The sequence below is a fragment of the Brachyistius frenatus genome, unplaced genomic scaffold, assembly GCF_029030835.1.
Source record: "Brachyistius frenatus isolate BFR_SWC_R1_liver_20210118 unplaced genomic scaffold, ASM2903083v1 Contig_36, whole genome shotgun sequence".
Classification (NCBI taxonomy): Eukaryota; Metazoa; Chordata; class Actinopteri; family Embiotocidae; genus Brachyistius; species Brachyistius frenatus.
In genome coordinates this window covers 1,402,118-1,425,223 of record NW_027210635.1, presented here as the reverse complement: position 1 = coordinate 1,425,223, position 23,106 = coordinate 1,402,118, and the positions used below count along the sequence as shown (strand labels likewise).

At 40.9% G+C, this 23,106-nt stretch overlaps 1 protein-coding gene across 1 annotated transcript in view; it reads right to left on the bottom strand.

Moving 5' to 3' along the window:
- Positions 1-23,106, bottom strand: part of usp43b (ubiquitin specific peptidase 43b) — a 74,059-nt gene that overhangs the window by 32,571 nt on the left and 18,382 nt on the right. The window contains exons 3-4 of the mRNA XM_069701245.1: positions 12,801-12,904; positions 5,147-5,239 (exon numbers count right to left, since the gene is read on the bottom strand). Coding sequence (XP_069557346.1) covers positions 5,147-5,239; positions 12,801-12,904 — 197 coding nt within the window. The remainder of the gene's footprint in view (positions 1-5,146; positions 5,240-12,800; positions 12,905-23,106) is intronic.

Genomic DNA, 23,106 nt, shown 5'->3' with positions numbered 1-23,106 from the left:
ATTAGATTTATTGTGTTTGTTTTGGCACCACTGACTAAATGTTTCTGAAACATCTTAAGGGGTTTGTGTTCCTCAAGCACATCACAAATATATTCTGGCACTACGCAATTAAGCAAGCCATAAACTAGCAGCACATTAAAGTTCATTCAACAAGTAACTGAAAGCCAGTTTAAAGATTTACCAACAGGATCAATCTGCATTATTCTGCTGGTTCTTGGTGGGTAAAAGAAGTATTATATCTGTTTCCAAAACACTGAACCGACATGTTTACTCTTGTTCCACTTATTTGGATTGGAATTGGAAACTTCAAAAGACCGCAGTAAAAGTTACACTTGTACTACTGAAGCCACAGTTCAGGCAGGTGCTTTAATGGAATTTTTCATACATGTGGACAAAATAACGAACTGCTAAACAACCAAAGTAGCGGGAACTCCATTGTGTTGTTCACCAAAAGCTTTCATTTCATTATCAATTCTCATTCGCATCTTTTCCTCCCATCTTATAATACATGACATAGTTACGATGATTTCTATATGGAACTATTCCACGTCAGTTGAAACTCTCACCGGTATTTAGAGGCTTCTTTAGTTGCTCAGTTAATTTGATTAATGGCTGCTGCCTCTGAGACAAACATGCAAAAGGTCCACATTGAAAAAAGCAACTACACATGTTAACAGTCATGTGAAAAAAATAAGTACATCCCTAAACTTTGATACCTCTATGATGAGGTGCCTACAAATAAAGGTGATGTATATGGCTAATGCATTTTTCCAATCATTTATTTAACAAAAATATGAACAGATGTAATATTATTCTGTGGAAAAAAATATGCACGCACTTGGCATCAGAAACTAAATTAGCAGAAATAATTGCTCGTACGCATTTTGCACAACTGTCCAGAAGTCTCCCACATCAGCTTGTTGACATCTTTGACGGCCTTTTCATGTGAAATTGCTTCAGTCGGAAGATGTTTGAGGGGTTTCTTGCATGTACTGCCTGTTTTCCCCAAAACATTTCAGTGGGATTCAAATCTTGCCAGAAACCCTTTTCGAGTCATTCCTGGGTGGATTTGCTCGTGTGCTGTAGTTTTTGCCTTAATGTTCTTTTTGGACAGCACACGCTTTTTCTTGGCACGTCGGTCAAATTTGTATCTCTTTCTGCAAGAGTTAACCTGCAGAACCTGTGATAAAATGTTCTTGTAGACTTACAGTAGTTTTGTACTAAACAGTCAGCTCTTGTGCTGAATTTGTGGTCAGTCCGTTTAAATAAGTCAGAGGTTTAAATAAGACAGATTCCACCTGTTACTCCCTGCGGAGCTTCTAATCATGACCAACTAATCTGGAGCTCCTCATTCAAATCTAATCAAATTAAAGCTGTGATAAATGTAGGGGTGTAATTACTTTTTAAAGATATGGTCAGTCTGTTTTCATCCATTCAAATTATGGCAATGACTAAATAATACAAATTTGATGGGCCATTTTTTTTTAGTTAATCACATAAACTGTAGATAAAAATGGAAGTAGCCTCCAGGTCTTAAAAGTGAAGCGCAACTACCTTAAAGTGCAATACCACTGATGATCAATAGGGTTTGGCTCCAAAAAATGTCTGCTTCATACACTCCTATTCAAAAAGCATCAACTTCCATCATGAAATACAAAGTCAATCCATTTTTTCCAAAGGTCATTATGGTGTTATTAGCTGAATTCACTCCTTCTGGTAAGTTTTCTAGCTGTCCATGTAAAAATTATTCCATAATTGATTAGACATTAGGTCTCAAAGCATAAGTGTCTTAAGGCTCTAAAATGGCAGCTCACAAACCAATAGGTTATGTTATAGTTGATTTTAATGCTGCTTGATATATCACCTTCATCTGTAGACACTGTTTTGAAGAGGATCAAGTGGATGTTTGTTCAACTATGCTGAAAAGGTCAACAATTTCTATTGGATGTACTTATTTTTCACATGATTGTATGTACAGTATCAAAATATCATCCAAAATGAAAAGAGCACATGACTGCCAAAGGTACAGAGCCCAGTGTTTGGACTGCCGAGCACAGCAAATGTTGGTTTGGTAACAAACAGTAAGTGTTTATGGCTTACAGACATGATCTGGGAGTGAGTGAGCTGAACTCTTCACACAGGGAAATATATTGAAAAAGATTCTTTGAAAGACAGCCCATCTGTTTTCTCCTCTGTTTATCCCACACACTTAAAAGAAAGGACGGTAAATAACTACTCTCAACCTGGCACATTGTCAGAATGAAGCTCTTAAAAAACAATTTCCCAAATTAGAAGGGATGCTGGCTGAACTTTGATAACCTATTTCAAAGAGTAAAACAAAAAAGGGAGGAAACAACTAGCATGAAAAAACAAACTTTAAATGGGTAACCAACACACCCTTGTGTGTCAATCACACACAGGAGTTATGATTTATATACCGGAGATGCGCTGTATAAAAATTATCTGCCAATGAGATGCTTCATTTCTTGCTGAAAATGAAATGAGAAGATTGATACAATTCTCATATCTGTCCGCTCAATGTGTTGACTGATGGCTTAGCTTTGTACAAAGGCTGGAAGGAGAGGAACAGAGCTAGAAATTATCACCTTACATCTTGCTTGTTTAATCTGGATGAAAATGAAAATGTGGAAATGGACTGTTTGCTCCAAACTAACAAACAGTCTGGCATTAAATCCCATAACTTGTTAGTTTTACACTTTGTTTTCTGTAAAGATTAAACAGAAAATATAACGTGTTCATCAGAGCCAGGCTGGCTGTGTCCCATTTCTAGTCCTAATGCTGAGGTAAGCTAACCAGCTGCTGGGTGTAGTTACATATTTATTGAACACACAGAAGGGTCCTATCGATCTGATCATCTAACTCTCCTCCGAAGGCTGATAAGCCCTTTTCCTCAAATGCCTCTTTCCTTTCGGTTTGGTGGACCTCCAGGGTGCATCCAATGGATAATGGGGAAGAACTCCAGCTGTCATAGAGACGCTAAACAGGATGAGTGGTTTAAAAAGGGCTGAACAGGTGGATGGTTTATGATTATGGCTCATGTGCATGAAACTGCAAAAAAGTGCAAAACCTTGAAAAAGTTTATTAAGTTTGATCAGACAATCTTCTGTGTGCGGTAGAGGAGGTGGTGTGTGTGTGTGTGTGTGTGTGTGTGTGTGTGTGTGTGTGTGTGTGTGTGTGTGTGTGTGTGTGTGTGTGTGTGTGTGTGTGTGTGTGTGTGTGTGTGTGTGTGTGTGTGTGTGTGTGTGTGTGTGTGTGAAGCTCTACCATCTCACCTACAAACAGCCCACTTCCACAGAACGGGACACGAGAAGAGGCAAGTTGTGACAGACCAAATATTCGATTTAGTTTCCACAACATTGTCAGGATTCCAGTAAAGACCAAACAAGACGAGTACTGTAAGCACGTTGTGAGTATTTAGGTGAAAATTAGATGTTTAATATAGAGATGTGGACCTTTTAGTGTATTTGTTTGAAATAAGACGACTGCACAAATACAGAGGTGTTAGCTTAAAAAGAGAGTGAATTGGGTCTCCCTCCTTAAAAATGTTAGGATTTCCTGAACAGGCTGACCCTCGTTGAGCTGCCATGGAGGCTGAGTGGGTGTTTTGATGTAAACTTGAATAATACACTGTCCCTTGAATGCCGTGAGGGTTTTCCACCAGCTTTTCCTTTTTGATACCAGCCCCTTCAGGTCCACAATGATTTGTGTTCCAACTGTATGTAGTTCATGAACAAAGCTGGATGCTGTCCAGCCTATTTTCTCTTTGTGAACTTACTTTTTTTTTTTTTTTTTTTTTACTGCCTGAAGCTTAAAGGGGCAAAATGTAAGATGTTTAGTTAAAAAATGAACTAAAATTATCCACAGAATGTGAAGAAACAGCAGTGTTGATGTCACAGGCATCTATGTCGCTATTATCTTGCAGAAACCCTTAAGTTCGCATGCCAGCCAGCTAGCTGCAGCCCGTCCTGTCCCATAATACCATTTTGTACCACAAGATGGGATAGTGAGTCACCGTAGCACCCACTCTGCCATAAGTCCAACATGAGAGGACGAAGAATTAGTGCATTCTAACGTCTAACTAAAGTTTGATGCTGAATTCACTACGTTTGTGGTGAGCAAACAGCTGTTAATGCTACCTGTGGCGATGGAACGACAGCTTATAAGGTCACAGATTTACTGACCACTGCAAAACCAGGACAGATCTTGGCGGGCTGCCGCCTCAGCAGTGCGGTGGACTGTTAAAAAAAAAAAAGAAGGTCTTCCCGACCCTGTCCGTCACTTTACCAGCAGTCTCTGTGTGCCTGTGATTCAGGGATCCAGTTCAATATTGAGATGAACAAGCTATAACAAATTACAGCCTTAGCTGAGAACCATTTTTTTTGTCTATCAACTACTGGGTGCATACAATCTAACTTTACAATCATTGGTTATAGAAAAATAAAAACACTACTAACCAACAGCAAGTCAGGAAAATGTAAATTCTACCAAAACAAGTTGAAACTCTGTGAGCTGGTGTTTAACTGAAATCGGTCCCCCATCAGATTGTGTAACATGCGCTGGTATTTTTACCCTGACTCCTCATGCCTGAACCTGACCAACCGAACTATCACTGCCGATCACAGATTACAGTGCAACACCAAACTGATGGCAGACTCACTATCGCCCCTAATGCACAAAGTGGTATTAAAAGATTATTATTATTACAGTTTTTTAAATTTTTATTTTTTTACAAACTGCATCTTTAAAGAAATAATTTGCCATTTTGTGGTCTACGTCGCTTATTTGCTTACTTGCCTTGATTTAGAGACAGTTATTGCTCTGATGCATACATGGTAAATATGCAGCGAGCACCAGCAGCAGGTTAGCTTAGTTTAGGATGGGTTAAAAATGGACTTGAAAGATGAATTGATTATCTAAATAGTTGATTCACTTACTGTCGATGAACCATTTCAGTTCTACTTAATTACAACTGGATTGTGTGGCAACAGTCGGGCAGGTTAATATTGATTTTCAGAACAGACTAAGGTATGCCTCCTGTCTGAGATAAATACAATCATTTATTTGAATGAGTTTGTAAATTGTGTACCGTAGTACAACTTCCATTTCTAAAACCAGCAGTGCTCACCTGGTCTGGCGGAGAGGAATGGGTAGCGAGATGCAGAGGAACGGGTCGAAGGTGTTGCTCTGTTTCAGGCAGTGGGGGCATGTCAGTGAAGATCTGAGGAAAGGAAAGAACGTACTCACGTTAGTCTTGGGAAAAAACCCCAAAAAAAACCCAGCTGCACTGACTTGACACAGACTTCCAAATTAATCTCAAAATCGCCCTGATTAAGTCTGGCAGGAGAAGAGATGGCTTAATCTTGTTACACAAGTGAACAACAGAGTAAAAAATTAACACGGTGTTCCATTCAGATGCCTCGATCTGATTGAGAGAAAGGAAAAGATGAGTGATGTAACTGGTGAGAATGAGATGTGAGTTGTGGGGGTGGGAGTAGAGGTAGTAGAAGCAGCCCTCCAGGGTGATCGCTCCTATAAACGCAAACCAGCACAAGCAGTTTCCATCTTGTTGCATCACTTCAGAGCTCATGTGATGCACTTATAGGATCCCAAGGAAGGAACTTTCCTAAGTGATGGTCTTTCTTCCTTTGCCTTTGACGTGATTTTCTATTCCAACACTTTTCCACTGATTACACGTCTTTCATTTAACCTCTCTCAATTCCACTGGAAGAAATAACTTATTCCATTGAGCCAATTGTCTTAACAGTGAGTCAGAGTGACCACTGAAGTGATTTTGTTAACTGCCCTGCCATCAGTGCAATCTTTTTGTCCGGTATTTTAAGATAATCTGTGTATGATTTCTAGATAAGACCTTCTGTGAAGGAACCTAATAAAGCAATTTTGTATGTCAAATATTTAAAATAAGGCACATTATATTTAGCATTTTCATGTAAATTAATGATTCTCAAACAGGGGTACTTATATCTCAAGGCCGAAGGGATGATTGTGAACTAACTCATCTAATTTGAGAGGAAAATATATATATATAAAAATTAGGATTAGATTAATAGATAATAAATTCACATATTGAGTCATCTGTTACACTTAATTTATTATGCTGTTGCAATTGAGAGCGTGTAGTTAATTATAGTCTGGACTTAAGTGGATAAAGACTGTGGCCAAATGACTGAATTGGGACAGTGGGCATGAATCCAAAAAGATCCATCTATACAATAACTATTAAAAAAAAATGTTTGTCTCTTTTGTTATGCAAGCGCTTGACCTAACTTTTATTTCTTTCATTTATTTATTTTCTTATGGATCAATCCAGTAACACTGGTTTATATGTAAACTACTTGAGAAAAATTGAAAAAAAAAAAAAGCCTTTCTAAAATTGTTGAAACAGTTAACTAAAGGTGATGGATAAAGAACTGAAACAGTAATGTGAAGCGTTTGACAGTAAAAAGTAATGGAAAAATTGTTGTTACAATAAACAGATAAACACTTGAAATAATAACCGAAAAGTAATGTATAGATCTAAAAAGTATCATTGTGGGGTTCATCTGAAATATTTCAGTTACATGACTGGCTGTGATGTACACCGATGTTGACCATGCTGGTAGTTAACTGACTGAGCCGCCCTCTCAGGCTCAATCCCAATCTTCAGCGGATGTTTCCCACTTTTAGTGTATTTTTAGAAGCTATAAGCATCTTCATCTGCTTTCTGGGAGCCGAGTGGAAACCAGAGGTCAAGGAAGCAACCATTGGAAGCATCGAACTTTAATTTCCGAACCAGCTGGAAAATATATTTGGTGAGAAAGGGAATAAAAATGCTCTCTAGAGCGCAGTTTCTCAGCATTAACACTAAAACACTGTGGTTGCACGTCTTCGGTGTCACTGTGTGTAACTGCTTCAGTGTGAAGAATGGTGCTGCTGGAACATCTGTTCAACTGTAAACATATTCTCAGTGATTTGGCTTGTCTGCTAGGATTGAAACCTCTCGCTTCAAAGGATGTATGATCAGTATATATCAATGGAAACTACAGTGCTAATGTCGTTACTCTGATTTAGCTTTTCATTTCTTTTATGATCAGCATGGCAGATATAAATCTGAAACTATGTGAGAGGAAATAAGTCTATCAAGGACATTTTGATTCACCACTCCTAGAGGAACCGTACGGAACGCACCATGCTGCACATAAACTCATAATAGACCTGTGGGAAGCAGAAACCAGAAGCAATGGAGTACGCACAATGGTACACTGATGATAAATACACTGAGTTCATACAAAGAAAAAATTATGTTTTGAACATCATGATAAACTTTTAGGGTTCTTTTAAAAAAAAATTGGTCTCGTACGGTCTGAAGCTCACGGCACAAGTACATTTAATGCGTGTCCAAATCCACTTAGTTTTATTGTTTAACAGCAGATAATCTGAGCGCTTAATAAAATATATGGTTCAAAGGAGAGGTAATTTGCTTCTTAATTAATCATACGTGTGTTTAAGAAACAGAGTCTCCTATTTCCTTTAAGTCAAGTCAAATCTATTTATTTGTAGAGCACATTTAACACACAACAAAGGTTGACCAAAGTGCTGCACATAGTCATGCATTCGAACAGACTCGATCAATAAAAACAAGTAACATCAAAATCAAGATTAAGCTTACACAAATCACACTAAAATATTAAGTAGAGGTTAAAATGGAAAGGCCAGTGAAAATAAATAGGTTTTTAAATGGCTTTTGAACATTGGTAAAGTGGTTAATGACCTAATATGTAGGGGATAGTTGTTCCAGAGATGAGGAGCTGCAGCAGAGAAGGCACGGTCGGGCCGGGTCATCATTTTCGATCTAGGAACAACTGATAACTGTTGGTCGAGAGACCTGAGTGAGTGAGGTGTTGGCTTTGCCAAAAACTAGAAAAGAACGCCTCCCTACACAGGAAACGGATCTGATCATGTGCAGATTGATGTGCGCAATAATAATCTTTCACATATTAATTTACTTATAATCTTAGGCATGTGTGTAACAAGCAGAGGGTACCTAAACTGTGTTCCCGTCTATACAGCCGCATATTACGCCCATAAAATGCGCCCTTTTTTCTCTGAACCCGAGCAGTTTCTGAGTGTCCTGTCACATTTTTCATCACTGTGGGCTCATTTTTCACCGAACCAGCAGGTCCTGCACCTGCTATGGAAACAGCAAAATCAATCCTAGAAGTAGGGAGAACTGAAAAATGTTATAAATCATAAAAGAAGAAAAAAAAACTTTGTTTTGAATTATCTTTATAATTTATTTGACAAAAACTTTAAATATATGAAATCTAAATATGCCACATTTTTCCACAGTGCCCCAAAAGGGTAATAATATAGGGAATTTTGTTTTTATACATATTGAACTATTTACATTTATACAACCTCTACAAATTCTCCAACCTGCATTTCATCTGAAAAAGTTTGTCACGGAGTGCATAATTTTTGTTCTTTTATGGAATCTGGATTGTACAAATGATTTATTTTTGGCAAGATTTTGATGAAATTTAACGGTTATATTTGTTTATTTTTTTAAACCAAAGTGTTTGGGACACATGATTAGTTCAAGGACTGTCAGAAATTTGGAAATTTATACAGTTCCTGGTCAGGATTGTGTAATTTTGACAATTCTTTTTAAAGGAAACATGACCCTCAAACCTACCAGCAGATGGAGGGGTTCAAAGGGTGAAAATAACAGTAAAATCTGCTATTGGCACAAGATCAGGTTTTTGTTGGTCAATCATGCAACCACCTTCTGCTACTTGAAGAGTAGCTGCCTCGTTTTAAGACAAACCCATTGAGGGTGGAAAAATGACAACTGCACTGGTCTGGGTCAAGCAGAGACACTTGCGTTTAGCCTAAATTTCCCCCCCCAAAAAAAGCAAATTAACTGATACATTTCAAAAGTACAAGTTCCTTTTTGGTGTTATAAACATTGCTTAAAAGAAACCTCCCCCTCCTCTTCCCAAATCTCTTATCTTTTTCTCTGGCTCTAATCAACCCATAACTCTCCAAACCTACTTATTATGAACCTTTAAGACCCTCCCACAGAGTCCTACCGAGGGAAAGTAAGGCACAAATGAACTCAAATGTTGTTTTCCTTATAGGAAGGCACCTGACAGACCCGGTGGGGGAGGAGAGAGGGGGGAGTGGAGTGAATAAAGCTCTATTCAAGCAAGCCCAGCTGACACGGGCTCTTAGTGGATCTCTCCCTCTTGGCAGAGTAGAATGGCTGCCCTACGGATGTCTTATTCTCGCCAGGAAACAGTGAGGGTAACTGCACTCCATGCATACAAATCACACTCAGGCTGCACTTAAACATAGATGTGCCCGGCGCTGCTCTAAAACACTTAAAAGGAGAAAAGGAGCAAAAGGAGGAGGTGATATTCTGGTGATGCTCTAATGGAGGAAGCGTGCAATGGCTGAGAGGTATGTATGCCCCCTGTCTGCTACCATGCTGAAGAGACTCGGGGCTTGATGCAGTGCACCACAGCACTGTGAACTCTGCCATCACTTAGGTATCTTTTTCCAATTAATTTCCTTTACAGAGCAAATAAAAACAAAAAGTCTGAGGGTACAATCAAACAGATTGGCAGTTAATTCTCCTACTAATTCGCTTGGCAGCTATCCTCTATTGAAATATAAAGGGAAGCTTATTCATCATATTAATGTTCTGAAATTGAAAAGGCATAAACCTTAATGTCAGTCTCATAATTCACTAATTGAAACTGTAATATAGACGTAATAAAAAGGCCCATTACTGGGCTTGTAAACAAAGAACCTAATCCTCTCCCACGGATCACAGCAAATAAGGAGGCACGATCAAAACAGAGGTCACACGCTGCGACTGACAAAAAGAGAGGGTCTCTCAGAGAAAGAGGCGTCCGAGTAAGACGAGCTGCGCTCCCACTGAAACTGCACCACGCTCGTAATCTGAGCGACTCGGCTGCCCGTCACTTGGCTTCTGTGAACATTTTCACTGCAGTCTGCACCAACTACAATTCCGGTGAGTCACTCACACATAGTAAAAGATCACAGTCTTTTATCTAATTAAAGATTTATCAGAGGACGTAAAGGGCACTGGATGTCATAAATCATTAATAGAATAAATTCAGATCTTGTGGAGGAAGCAGAAGTCCAAACGACATTGAATGCATCACAAACCGAAGCTTGAAAACACATTTCATGATCTCCTCTGGAATGTGGTGACATGCAGCATAAATTAAAGTGAAATATCTCCGGACTCAGCTTGCTTGGACAGTGATTTAACTAGTTTGAACATGTATAATGGCCGTGCCATGATTGCAGAGCGTCAAACCGGGCCATTATAAGGATAATTCTCCGGTCTGTCAACTCTAAACGCCGGATCTCATCGGACACTGCATTGCAAAGTGTTATACGGGTGGTAGTGGAGCCTCAGGACTCAGGTTCCTCAGATGAAAAGAGAGGGACAGGAGTCAAGAAATATTTGTTCCAAGTCCAGTTCCAGCAATGACAATACATTCATAAAGCATTCGTATCCACGTCAATCCTTCGGCCTTGTGATGCACTTTGTCTGCAAGTTCTGCATTGTCAGAATAGACCGAGACTGTACACTTACTGTATATGCTCGGGCTCCTTTGTAAAGTTTGAGCCGACCCAACCCAATCATGTATATATATTCTCTCTGTACCATCACTGTCCTTGGCTGGTACAGGATTTGAGTGGGAGAGAGAGGAACGATTTTTTTTGCCTGGCGGGCTGCTGCTGCTTCCTGTGCAGACACCCAAGGTGTCACAGCTCAAACTTTTGACAGTGAGGGTAGCAATTAGGAGATGTGCTTTGACAGATGTATTACTGGCAGTCGCACAGAGCTGTGAATGTTCCAAGGAATTAGCAGATGGAGGAAGGTGCTGACAAATAAGATATTAGCGGTTCAGTCTTGGAAGGACAACACTTTTGAAAAGTTGTATTAATTAAACATAAATCAGATCTTAGTGTCAAATCTAAAAACTTGTCCATCTGCCAGTTTGTTCAAAGATTTAAGGAGTCCTGATAGTGCCGAGGTTTAGCGTCAACAGCTGAATACAGAAGATGGAAATCTAATTGATGGCGTGATGTGAACGAAAGGGGAGTGGCAGCCAAATTTTAAAGTGACTGGATGAACAGTTATTTTAATCCCTATGCAAACTTCTTCCTGTCCTCTTAGTCAAGACCAAAATATGTTATTTCTATGAATTTTCTGGAGAAACTCGACCTCTGAAAGATGCTGCGCTCTCAGCAGGCTACAGCTGACAGATGGATACATTATGAACCAAATTAACTGCCTCTTTATCTCCAGGATGACAGATTGATGGGAGCCACGAGGACATCCAGCTGCATGAGAAATGTTGATAATAAAGTGTGGTGCACTTCAACGGGAGCCATTTTAGTTGAGAAAAAAAACATCTCTGATTCAAAATAGAGACGACAAAGAATATACTTGACCACCGGCACAGCTAACATGCCTTTTTTTGCAGCACAAAAGGTGAGCGCTATAAATACGTAAGTACTTTGACTAAAGCAGCCCTTTCACTAAGAGGCCCAGAGGTTAGGCAACCAGGGCAGGCTTTTCAGAATTACTGCTCGTGTCTGCTTGGTAATTACTGGTGTGTGTGTGTGTGTGTGTGTGTGTGTGTGTGTGTGTGTGTGTGTGTGTGTGTGTGTGTGTGTGTGTGTGTGTGTGTGTGTGTGTGTGTGTGTGTGTGTGTGTGTGTGTGTGTGCGTGTGCGTGTGTGTGTGTGTGTGTCTGTGAAAGGGAATATTTACTGTCCTTCAAGTGGACTGTGATGTAGCCTCGTCTCTACACACTGACTAACTGATTGTAGAGTTTCATCATTAATTCCAAGACTGTGTGTTTGGACAACTCACAGATGTGTTTGTAATGGTTATTTAAGCTGTGACCTCTGATGTAGGGCAACCTCACATTAGGACCACCTGATACCAGGTCATTGGAGCTGTAAACAAAACTCTCAAGACACATAATGATATGCTGTGTGTTAATTTACATCATATAGATAAGAGTGTGTCTGACTTACGCACAGACTGTTGGCAAATTGCTTTTGGTACAGAGGAAGAAAACAGGACACCATCTTCCAAACTTTCGAGATAGTGCAGTCATTTAAATGCTAATCTTCAAGAGGAAAAATCAAAGCTTGAGAGACCTTCTCTGTCTGGTTCGGGTTAAACCAAGGAGGAACCCACTGTGACGTCACCTGTCGGTTTGGGAAGTATGAACTACTTCTTTGAAGTCTTGATTCTGGCATTTTGGCCTGTCAATTAAGCCAGACAGGCCCCCAAACATACCTCTCTTTGAGACCTAATATCTAATCAATTATGGAGTTATTTTCAGAAGGATCACCAGAACACTGATGAGAAGGAGTGGATTTAGCAAATGATCCCATAATGACTTGGAGAAAAAAAATGCATTCACTTTGTATTTCATGAGAGAAGTTGATCCTTTTTGAATTGGAATATATTGGAACCAGGAGGTTTTTGGAGCCTCACTTTTAAGACCCAGAAACAGCATCCATTTTAATATACAATCTATGAGTTACACCAAGCTACGACTGGACATTCAATTCTCTGGGAAAGATCGTCACATGATGGTCGTAAGCTTCCCAAGAAACCACTGTGTAGTTTTACTGGTCGCCAAGCCTTACGAGCCCTGATGCTAATGCAGATTTCATTACAAGCAGAGGTGAGTGTAGTGTTTGAGAAAGCAAACTCACTTGTATTGTGCCTGGAAGTGTTCCTGGACAAAGCTGTGCTGGACTCTGGGCTGTTGGGACGGCAACGGGTCAGGAGACAGCACCTCCTCAGCTCCACCTGGACCCTGCAGCACAGAGGAGGCCACCCATAAACACGGCACTGCCACACTCTCACATTCTTTAAAGATCCATCATGCACTTCACAGACAGTCAGTGAGGGAGGAAACGTTTCCTTCCTATTCCTATTGTGCACAGAGGTAGTGCAACAAAAATGTTGGTAATCTGTAGAAGCAGTTTTTGACGATTTTTGGTTTTCTTTTTGCAATAAAGTCAAATTCAAGCACGGATCTAAACATAACCCCAGAGAAGCCCTCTTTCATCTCCTCACCTTCAACAGAGAGGAAGCTGGCCTTGGATGAAGATAAAAGAAGAGGAGATAAAAAAAACAACAACTAGAGTCTAATCAGTGAGAGAGTTGCAAGGTCACAAAACAAATGTTTGGGATAGCGTACACAGGGAGAGCCTCACAAACACTGCTGTGCATTAATTACAACTACGTGAACAACATTCGGCATCCCTTTAATAGACAAATGAACATGCTTTCTTTATCATAATACCGATATATTAAGTGGCATATTAATAATATGCATTACACTTAGTATTAGTGCATAAATGTGTGCATCTTACTGTATCTTCTGACCTGAAGATTACATGGAATGTAAGATGGGCCAGAAAAAAGTACGCTGGGATCAGTTAACTTAGCTTGATAGGGATAAACTTCAGCTCTCATTATAACAGTAAAAAAACAAAAGTATATATATCATGTTAATGAGTGAGTTTTAGAGGGTCTGGGAGTTGGATTTTGTTACTTGTGCTGTCATATAGCCAACCCTATCTCCACCACGCTGTGCCAGAGAATGGTCTGGCAGCAACCATATATCATTCTGCTCTGGCTTGTTTGTGTCTTTAAACTTATCATAATCATCTTGGGTGGTGCAAAGGAGCTAAGCTACCCTTGCCAATATAAGCTGCCTTACAAAGTGCATACTTTTTCATTTTACTTCTGGTACATAGTGCAGCAACCCTTAAAAAGTATGTACTGTATCTTGCATACAAGTGGGACATACAACTTTCTCTTAAAAATGTGCTTTGAACTTTGACCCTTTTGGTCATATCCATCGCGTTCCGTAGAGGGACATTTAAAGTAAAAGAAAAAAAAGGATGCTATTTGCCTTTTCTTCCTTTCGTGAAATGCAACGCCATCAAATCTCCCAGCGGCTCAGTCGATGTGACGTATCTTCCGCTGTGCAGAAGATTGTGGGTCAGAACAGCTAGACAAGGACGCTGGCCGGTATACTGCAAAATACGACCGGCTGCAGTAAAGGACTTCCTGGTATTTTTGATATACTGCATTTTACTGAGTATACACTCATACTATGCGTTGGGACATACCAAAGCTTTTTCTGGCATACGAAATAATATGATAGTATGGGTATTGGAACGCACAGATAATGTTGCTGGGAACATGAGGAGAGGTGATCGCTGGCATTAAAAATACCTGCAAAAGACCCAAAAGAACCAAGCAGTTCTGCCTTTTTGCTAATTTTCCCTCAAAACTTGGTATTTTCAGTGTAAAGGTTGCTGTTATTTTCTGTTGCGATGGGGATTTTGACAATGGTAACATGTAGATAGCAGCATAGGAGAAGAATATGGCCAGAAATAGTTGGCTATTTGTAGGTTTATACCCACAGCCGATATGCAGTAAGCCTGGCTTTTGACAGAGCCAAGCTACCTTCCTCCATGTTAGTTAGTTATGTCAAGCTTCAGCATTACAGACACAAGAGTGGTATCAGTCTTCCCATCTCAGTTCAAGTGAGAAAGCAAATAGGCCTATTTCCCCAAATATCAAACTTTTTCATTCACCTGTAAAATGGTTGTGCAGCGGACTAAAAAGTTAAGTGCCAGAAGTTAAAATAAGCAGCCGTACAGTAGTAGTGTTTGGGTATTTCTGTACAGTATCGGCTCCATTTTACACCTCTTCAGGCGTGAGAAATGTCCTGAAAAACATTCTTTCAGTGGTTCCGCTTAAAAGGCCATCATGTGGCATACAAGCACACTTGTCTGCTCGAACGCTACCAGTCCCACAATAGCCTGGTGTAAAAGTCAGGTCCTTGAGAATGCATTAAGTCATGCTATCGTCTCATCTGAGGTTCGGCTGGCCTGGCCAAACGGAAATGCACTCTCCGAAACTTCTTTGTTGACACACGCTCTCGCCGTGTTTACTATTCCTCAGAGTTCCAGCTATTAGTCCCGCACTAGCAGCTCAGCCGTGAACACCGTTCACAAACCAAGCTGAAAGGTTTGGTTTCTGCAGGGGAGCGGGAAGAGGAGGGAGTGTGTTTCTGAGGAATCAGTGTGAGATACACACAGATAGAAAGACAAAGGAGTCCTTTGCAGTTCAACAACATGACAAATCCAGAGTCTATTCTTCTGAAAGCATTTCAGCTTTGTAAAGACCAAACCCGAGACTGAAACCTGACCTCCTTCCTGCACTATGCTTCAACAGGCACATACAATGACAGACCTCCACCCCCTCCCTAACTCTTCCCTCCCTGTTTTCAGGAGTTTACACTCTTTATGCCTCCACACCGGGGACAGCCATCCGTCTATCAGTCCATCCCTCCGTCCCGTTCTCGTGAACTCAATATCTCAAAAAACGCATCAAAGGAATTTGGTCAAACTTGGCAAAAAACATTTACTTGATACCAAGGATGAACTGAATACATTTTGGGGGGCAAAGGTCAAAGGTCACATTCACATGACCATTACATCACAGAAACGCCTGGATGGAATTTCTTCAAATGTGGCACAATTGTTCACTTGGCCTGAAGGATGAGCCGATTAGAGTTTAGTGCAAGCGCCAAACAGCAGTGACGGCAGCCATTGGTTTGTGAATGGCTGTTATGAAGCTTTGACTTCAGAATTTGGGTAATGACCATATTTGGACGAGTTTGGGGGTGAATGAGAGGGAGATCTGACTCGGTCTGATTGGAAACCCGGTGATACTACGTCCCGCCCAGTGACACGCGGAATGGACTTATTTTCAGACGGATGGCCAGAAAACGAATGAGAAGTAATGACTTCAGCGAATGACACAGAGATAACTCGTGGAGACATTTTATTGACTGAGAATTTTATGAGACGAGTTGAATGGGAATCTATGGAGCCGGAGGCTTTTTGAAGCCAACCTCTAGTGACACCCGGTGGTATTGCAGCTTAAAGCACTTCCGCATCGGCCTCATTTTTCATTACCAACGATGACCTGATTTTTGGTGTTTAAAGGTCAAAGGTCAAGGCCACTGTCACCTTACATTAACCCATGCCTTTGAATGCAATTTTTCCAGAATGTCTCGTCGGAATTTAAATCACTTTGGCTCAGCAATGAACTGTCTAGATTTTAGAGGTCAGGGTCACTGTGAGTTCAATATCCATATGGGCTGGGACAGATTTGCTTGTAAAGTAGACCTTGGGTGGTTAGCGGAGACAAACAACCGCCATGCGGTAATTCTAGTTTTTTCATGTTCTCCTCAACACAGCTGATCTTCTACGGATTCAGGAACAACCTGCAATCAAGCGTTAGAAACTATGTGAGCGGTGAAGACTGCAACACTTCTTTTAATCAAATGCACTGACACTAGGTGCAGCATTTCACTCCCTCTTTTCCTTCCACACACTTGATAAATGGATTCCAGCGCTATCTTTACGTATAGATAACAAAAAGCAACACTGAGGCCCCCATGTGCAGACAGTCGGTCATATCACCTCAGAAATCCACGCTCAGCTCTGCCACGTCAAAACACTGCAAGGTGTCAGCTGCGTGTTGCCAGTAGCTGTTGACGTTGTGGGACATTTAAGCGCACTGAGAAAGTGGGGCAGCTTACAGACCCACTGACAAGCGGTTCTGATAAGACATTAGTCATCTCAGTGATCATGGCCAGATATCAGCTCCCAGTAAGCTGTGGCTGCTGCTGGTCGAAGAAATTGTTTTACAGGTTGTGAAATGACCCGGGCAGAACAGGGGGTCATCTCCACATGTGCCTGTCTGAAATTGAGATGCTATCTTTGAAATTGCTTGTCAGAAAAATATGCCAACTTCAACCTGATAAAAATGTAACTAAACAGGAAGAAAGCAGAAAGAAGAAAAAAAAAACCTGGGAGCTATTTTTAGAGGAAGGAAGGAAAGGAGAAAAAGGGAAAAGCACAGGGTGTGAAATTTCTGTTATTTACACTGACTTTCCAGTATTTTTCTACATATATTGTACAATAAGCAACACACACACACACACACACACACACACACACACACACACACACACACACACACACACACACACACACACACACACACACACACACACACACACACACACACACACACACACACACACACACACACACACACACACACATTGAAACACTGCCCTTTTTTTTTTTGTTTTGACATTTGCTGCTCTACTGATGCAACTTACGTCCATACCTTGTGTCCTCATTTTTGTCTCTGCATTATCTTTATTTTTTAATTAACTGCTGTCACAAATATTACGTGGTTGTCTAAAAAAACAGCACATCTTTTAGCATTTTATCTTGTGTCTCATTATCACATATTCTGAGCTGTTTTGTTGCAGCTGAGTGCTCGTCCTGGGTAAAAATATTATTTGAGGAGTAAATTATTGTTAAGTCTAATTAAGCCATTTTGATAATTTGGCGCTGACCTGGTTGGTCTTCCTGTCACAGACATAGTGGCTACTGATTTGGTTCGCATTAGAGGTGTGGACTGACAATTAGGAACCTTTATGGAAAGGAAAAATAAGTTCTTCTGGTACTGCGTCTGATTTTTCTTTGGAGTAATTTGATTTGGTCAGTGATGCACGAGGACTTTGATGTGTGCCCAAATGGAGGTATGATGGAGTCATTTCAGCCAGGACTACCTTTTAGTTGCAGGTTTCCTTATGGCCTATCAGGTGGCACTACATGAGCTTTTACCTTGGGAGGCTGTGAGAGTGTTGGAAGTCCCCAAGGAGGGATCTTAACCAGATGCCACCTCAACTAACTCCTTCTAATGTGAAGGAGCAGCAGCTCTTCCTGCCACCTCCCTCAGAGTGTCAAAGATCCTTACTCTACCTCTAAGGCTGAGGTTGGTCACCCTGCAGATGACACTGATTTCAGCTGCTTGTATCTGCCATCTCATTCTTTTGGTCACTACACAAAACTCATGCCCCTGGGTGAGAGTCTGTCCATCCTTCCCTGACTCACAAACAAGACCCAGAGATATTTAAACTCCTTCACTTAGGGAGGGAACTTTGTCCCAACCTGAAGAGAGAAATACACCATTTTCCAGCAGAGAACCGTGGCCTCAGACTTGGAGGTGCTCTCTCTCATCCCAGCTGCTTCACAATCCTCAGCGCATGCTGAAGGTCACTGTGTGATGAGGCTTTAAGAACCTCACCATCTGCTTTTAGCATGGTTTCAAACACTAACCTACGACTAAATTCACCTTCTAATTGTGAACTGTGTGGAGCTGCCCCCTCAGAGATGTAGAGTCAGTCAACACTTCCTGTTTCGCAGTTAAACATACGATTTTTCTTCAGTTTTGTCATGATTGTTCTTAAAACTGGTTGAGAACTTGTAGTTGTAAGGATCATTGTCAAGAGAGAGGTTAGTGGCTGGCCACTTATATATACAAAAGGTAACATAGAGAAATATAAACACAAAAATGTGCAACTGCTAATATCCGATATATATAAAGCCTGAGAATTGTCTACCTCTGCTTAATCCATAAGCCTCAATGCCAGGAGAGGGACATGTGCCAGTGCATGAGGAGCAAGGACGAAATTAAAACTCAAAGCCCTCACCCTGGCACCTCAGAGTGCTGTAATTGATTTCTGGGATTTAGATAAATGACAAAGATACGGCATGCAACTGAGTGGCGAGCTAGAGCACGGCCGCTGCCTCAGCACTGTCAGCTGGAGGCCAGAGTTCACAAAGTGTGATTTTTAAGCTGACTGATGGAGGAAGAGAGAGCAGCCAGAGTGATGGAGGGGGCAAGAAGTGATAAGCAAATAGTTGTGCAGTTGGCTGCTTGACATCAGACATCAGCCTGAAAAAAGTCATTTTCTTCAACCTATAGTGAATGTGACTTGATTTTAGTGGAAGTTAATGGCAATACCTTTGTAAAATATGCTGTCAATCCACGGAAAACTGGTTTCTGGATAGTTATTCTACAGACAAACAAAGATGTCTAATTTCCTGACAAGATTCATTTTTCCTGATAAAATCTAAATGAATATTAACATTAGTACAATACTGACTAAATAAGAGTGTCGAAAACAAATACTCATGTACAATACTTGTATTATTTCCTCATGGCTTCTCCACAGTGAGATCAGTGTTCCTAAAAAGAGTTTTGGCAGCCTGGAAAACAGCACAACACTGTATATTTACTCATTATCCATCTCAGCAGTGAGGATGTAGACAGACAGATGACGAGCGCACTACCAAGTCTCTGTTAAATCCGAAACTGTTGACTCCTGGACATCTGTACTTCAGCCTGAAAGCCTTAAAAATCGCACAGATTAACGGTGCACTCTGTCCCATCGAGGAGGCTTTCAATAATTCACCCAAAAAATGTTGCTGGGAGTGATTCATCTCTGTGAGTGGGGCCACTGTAAAGAAACTCAGGCACTCCCACTGTGGTAAAAATCCAAGAAATGTGCCCCCCCCCCACCCCTTACCGCCATCCTCACAGACCACCTGTCTCATCCTGATGGGTTTTCAGGGACTTTGTTGAGGGATGTAGGGGGAAGGAGGGGGGGGATCATAAATGGGGGAGGAGGAGGGAGGCGCGGTTTCTCAGTAATGGCCCATATGTGAATAATTTAAACAAGCCGTGGAAACACAGAAGGATGGACATGTGCTGCCGCTGGAGAAAGCACTATAATGGAGTGATTGAGAACAAGCCCTGATGGCACCTCTATCGCCGTGGTAACAGAGAGGGTCAGAGAAGGCGGGACAGAGATATGGGGCAGCTGAGAAGACACTAAACATGCCTCTGTGTTTATCGATAGAGACGGATGTAGATAGAGCAAATAGTTTTTGAATAAGAAGTGTCTTCAGCTGACATACAGAGCGTTGATAAATAATGGACAATCTCCCTCAACACATCCTGCTGTCGCGTGGTTACGTCTCTATAAATAGTCCCAATAATACCGATGCTGGAAGCTTTTCTCTCTGACCCTTCAGCCCATTATTCCCCTTGGCCGATCCCTCTGGGTGGGGTGCATTTGTATGGACATGCTAAGGGCCCAGACATCGGTGTATGGCCTCAAACTGACCTCAGGGTTGTAGGTGAATGACTGCTGTGGGTTATACAGCTGTGTAAAGTAGTGGCTTCACTCTAGCTACACCAGTTTTGACTGACAGTCAGTACACTTGTCTATGCTGTAGCTGGCACTACGTTCATCGACGCCAAGCAGATGATCACTGTTACCTCACAGCTGTGAGAATACATATTCATATTATACGTCTGTGATGTATCCATGATACTGTCAGATCTTTTATTTGCCCCACTTCCTTTACACTTGATGAAATGTCTTTGAACAAAACACCAAGTCCCCTACTGGCCTTATGGACCCAGATCAATTCAGTGTAACAAAGTCAAGTTTGTTTGCGAAGCAACGGTGAATTGACGCTGCTTTAGGATCACTCTTAAAATGTTGAATGTGCTAAAGCTGCCTCAATAAAACTCCAATCATGAGAAAAATAATAATTATAGCATAATTTTGATGCAAACACACTACGAGCAGTTTTTGAAAATTACATCCACTGGGCAGCAGTTTTATCCACTTTGTAGCCACTCTGCTGGCATGAATCTGTGGAGATAGCCGTCTGTTACTCCAGATTGAAATATAACTATATTAATATAACAAAAATCGGATGGATTGTGATGAAACTTCATTCATGGTCACCAGTGGAGTAATCATCCTGATATTAGTGATATCCTCAACTTTCTTTTGGAACCGTAAGGTTGAGATTTTGGGTTTTCAGTGACATATTTTGACGACGACTGGTTGGATTGCCGTCAAATTTGTTAGAGATATCCTCGGTTTCCAGAGGATGAATCTCAATAACTTTGGTGATCCACTGACTTTTCATGTCGCAGCAACAGCAGCTTACATTTTTGACATCATCAGGCCAAATCTAAGACTGCAAAACAAACTACATCCCATCAGCCTCAGCAGTACTCACAGACCTGTGCGCATTGCTGTTTTTTTGGGTTTTTTTTTACATAAATTTGATTCACATAAACACATTCATTTTGCCAGTGATTTTATTCAAAGCAACTTAAATTTTCTTCAGTAACATATACACGTGGATGTGCACAAACAGCTAGTAGGACTCAAACCCTATGATACTGGGACAATACACTGTACTGCCTGACCTACAGCCACAGTTCTGAAATAATCTTTCCTGATAACTTCCGCGGTGTTGCAGTGGTCAGCACCATCACCTCACAGCAAGGTGGCTCCAGATTCAAACCTGCTGGTTTAGCTGGAGTCTTCCTGTGAGGAATTTTCCCTTTGTGGGTTCTCTATGTGCTCTGGCTTCCTGTTGCAGTCCAAAGACTGGTTAATTTCTAATTCTACATTGGCTGTAGTTGTGATCTCCTGTGATTGACTGACAACCTGTGGAGGGTGGACCCTTTTTTTCTAGAATGGCGAAGGCTTACCTGCCCTATTCTGCCTCTGATTGGCTAGTACTCATTGATTGCCTTCCTGGTTAGGTTGGTTAGGGTTTAGGCAAGAGAAGGGATGATTGATTAGTGTGAAAACATAAGGTTAGGTTAATCAAAGGCAAAGCAGCACGAGTCATTTCTTTTCTATTCTAGGAAAAACAATTTTTTACTCCTTGCTGTTTTCCAATGTCAGCTAGAGTAGACAACTGTTCGTGTCTACTTGGCCTCTTTGCAGGTGACACACTCAGGAGCATGGAACCAGACTTCATTCAACTGTAAAAATATAATTTCAGAAAAAAGGCACTACCTCTGCAAAAATGAAGAGTGGATCAACGCTGTTTGAACAACACAATTAAATTAAATATATGGTAAAATGTCAGTCACAAGTCAGCCAAAACTCAAAATGAAGTACTAAAGTTTGGACTGTTCTATGTTAGCAGTGCTATCCTGTTTATCATATGAGACCAGTGACAAAACACCAAAACACTGTTCATTGGATGCCATTATCTATGTGAGGGGTGCAAAGAGAAAGTCATTGTGAAGGCACCATTTATACCGGCCCTGCTAGCCCAAGAACAAGAACCTCTTGACAAGAGAGCACAGGCCTCAAAATGAATTTCATCATCACCAGACTGAAAAGAAAAGGCTTTCAACAATAAAACGAGAAATGAAAGCGACAGAAAAAGAAAAATGAAGCATCAGCCAGACATGGTGACAGAAGAATAGACAAGAGGAAGCCAAGTTAAGAAGCAGGTCAGGAGGGAGGCTGCTGTATATTCTTGTGGCCTAAAAAGTCCTGGTGCAACGTCAACACACTTTCTGCGTGACAGTATGGTTCAGTATATCCACCAAACACATTCAGAAAGAGAATGCATTGCTTTTTTTGTTTTTTTTTGCTTCTAGTGTTAATCATGAGTCACATGTTAAAAACAGTTCATGAGCTCTGAGTGATACTGAACAGGACACAGGACTTTACCAAAAGCCATTTGCTGACTGCCCAAATAACCTGACCTCAGAGTGACTCACATAAAGGATGCTGACTAAGGCGACAGCAGAGTTTGATTAAACATAATTACAATGTCAGCTGATACCTTAAATAAATATACTATGAAGAGTTCTGGTTTCTCCACAGTATTTGCTACATCGACTTTCCATTTTTCTGAACTCTATTTGTTCTTAGTGGTTTGTCACCCATAATAACAATAACCCCAGCTTTGTATTTCTCTGTCTGAGTTTAAATGCACTGTTGGGTTTCTACTATTTCTCTCCAGGAAATGGACTGGAAGCTTAAAATTGCTCACAGCTATAAATGTACATTTGAGTGACTGTGTGCCTCAAGATGTTCTGTAGTGGACTGGAAACTTGAGCAGCACTTTGGAGGGATGGGGTCCAGCTGTCAGGATGTAGGGAGGCAGCGTATTGGAGCAATATAGATCTTATAGACAGTTTGAGAAGTCTGCAAATTTGTTCTCTTGCAGAGAGCTAGATCAAATGATAAATGTGAAGCTGGTGCTATCAGCTGTTAGCTTAGCACAA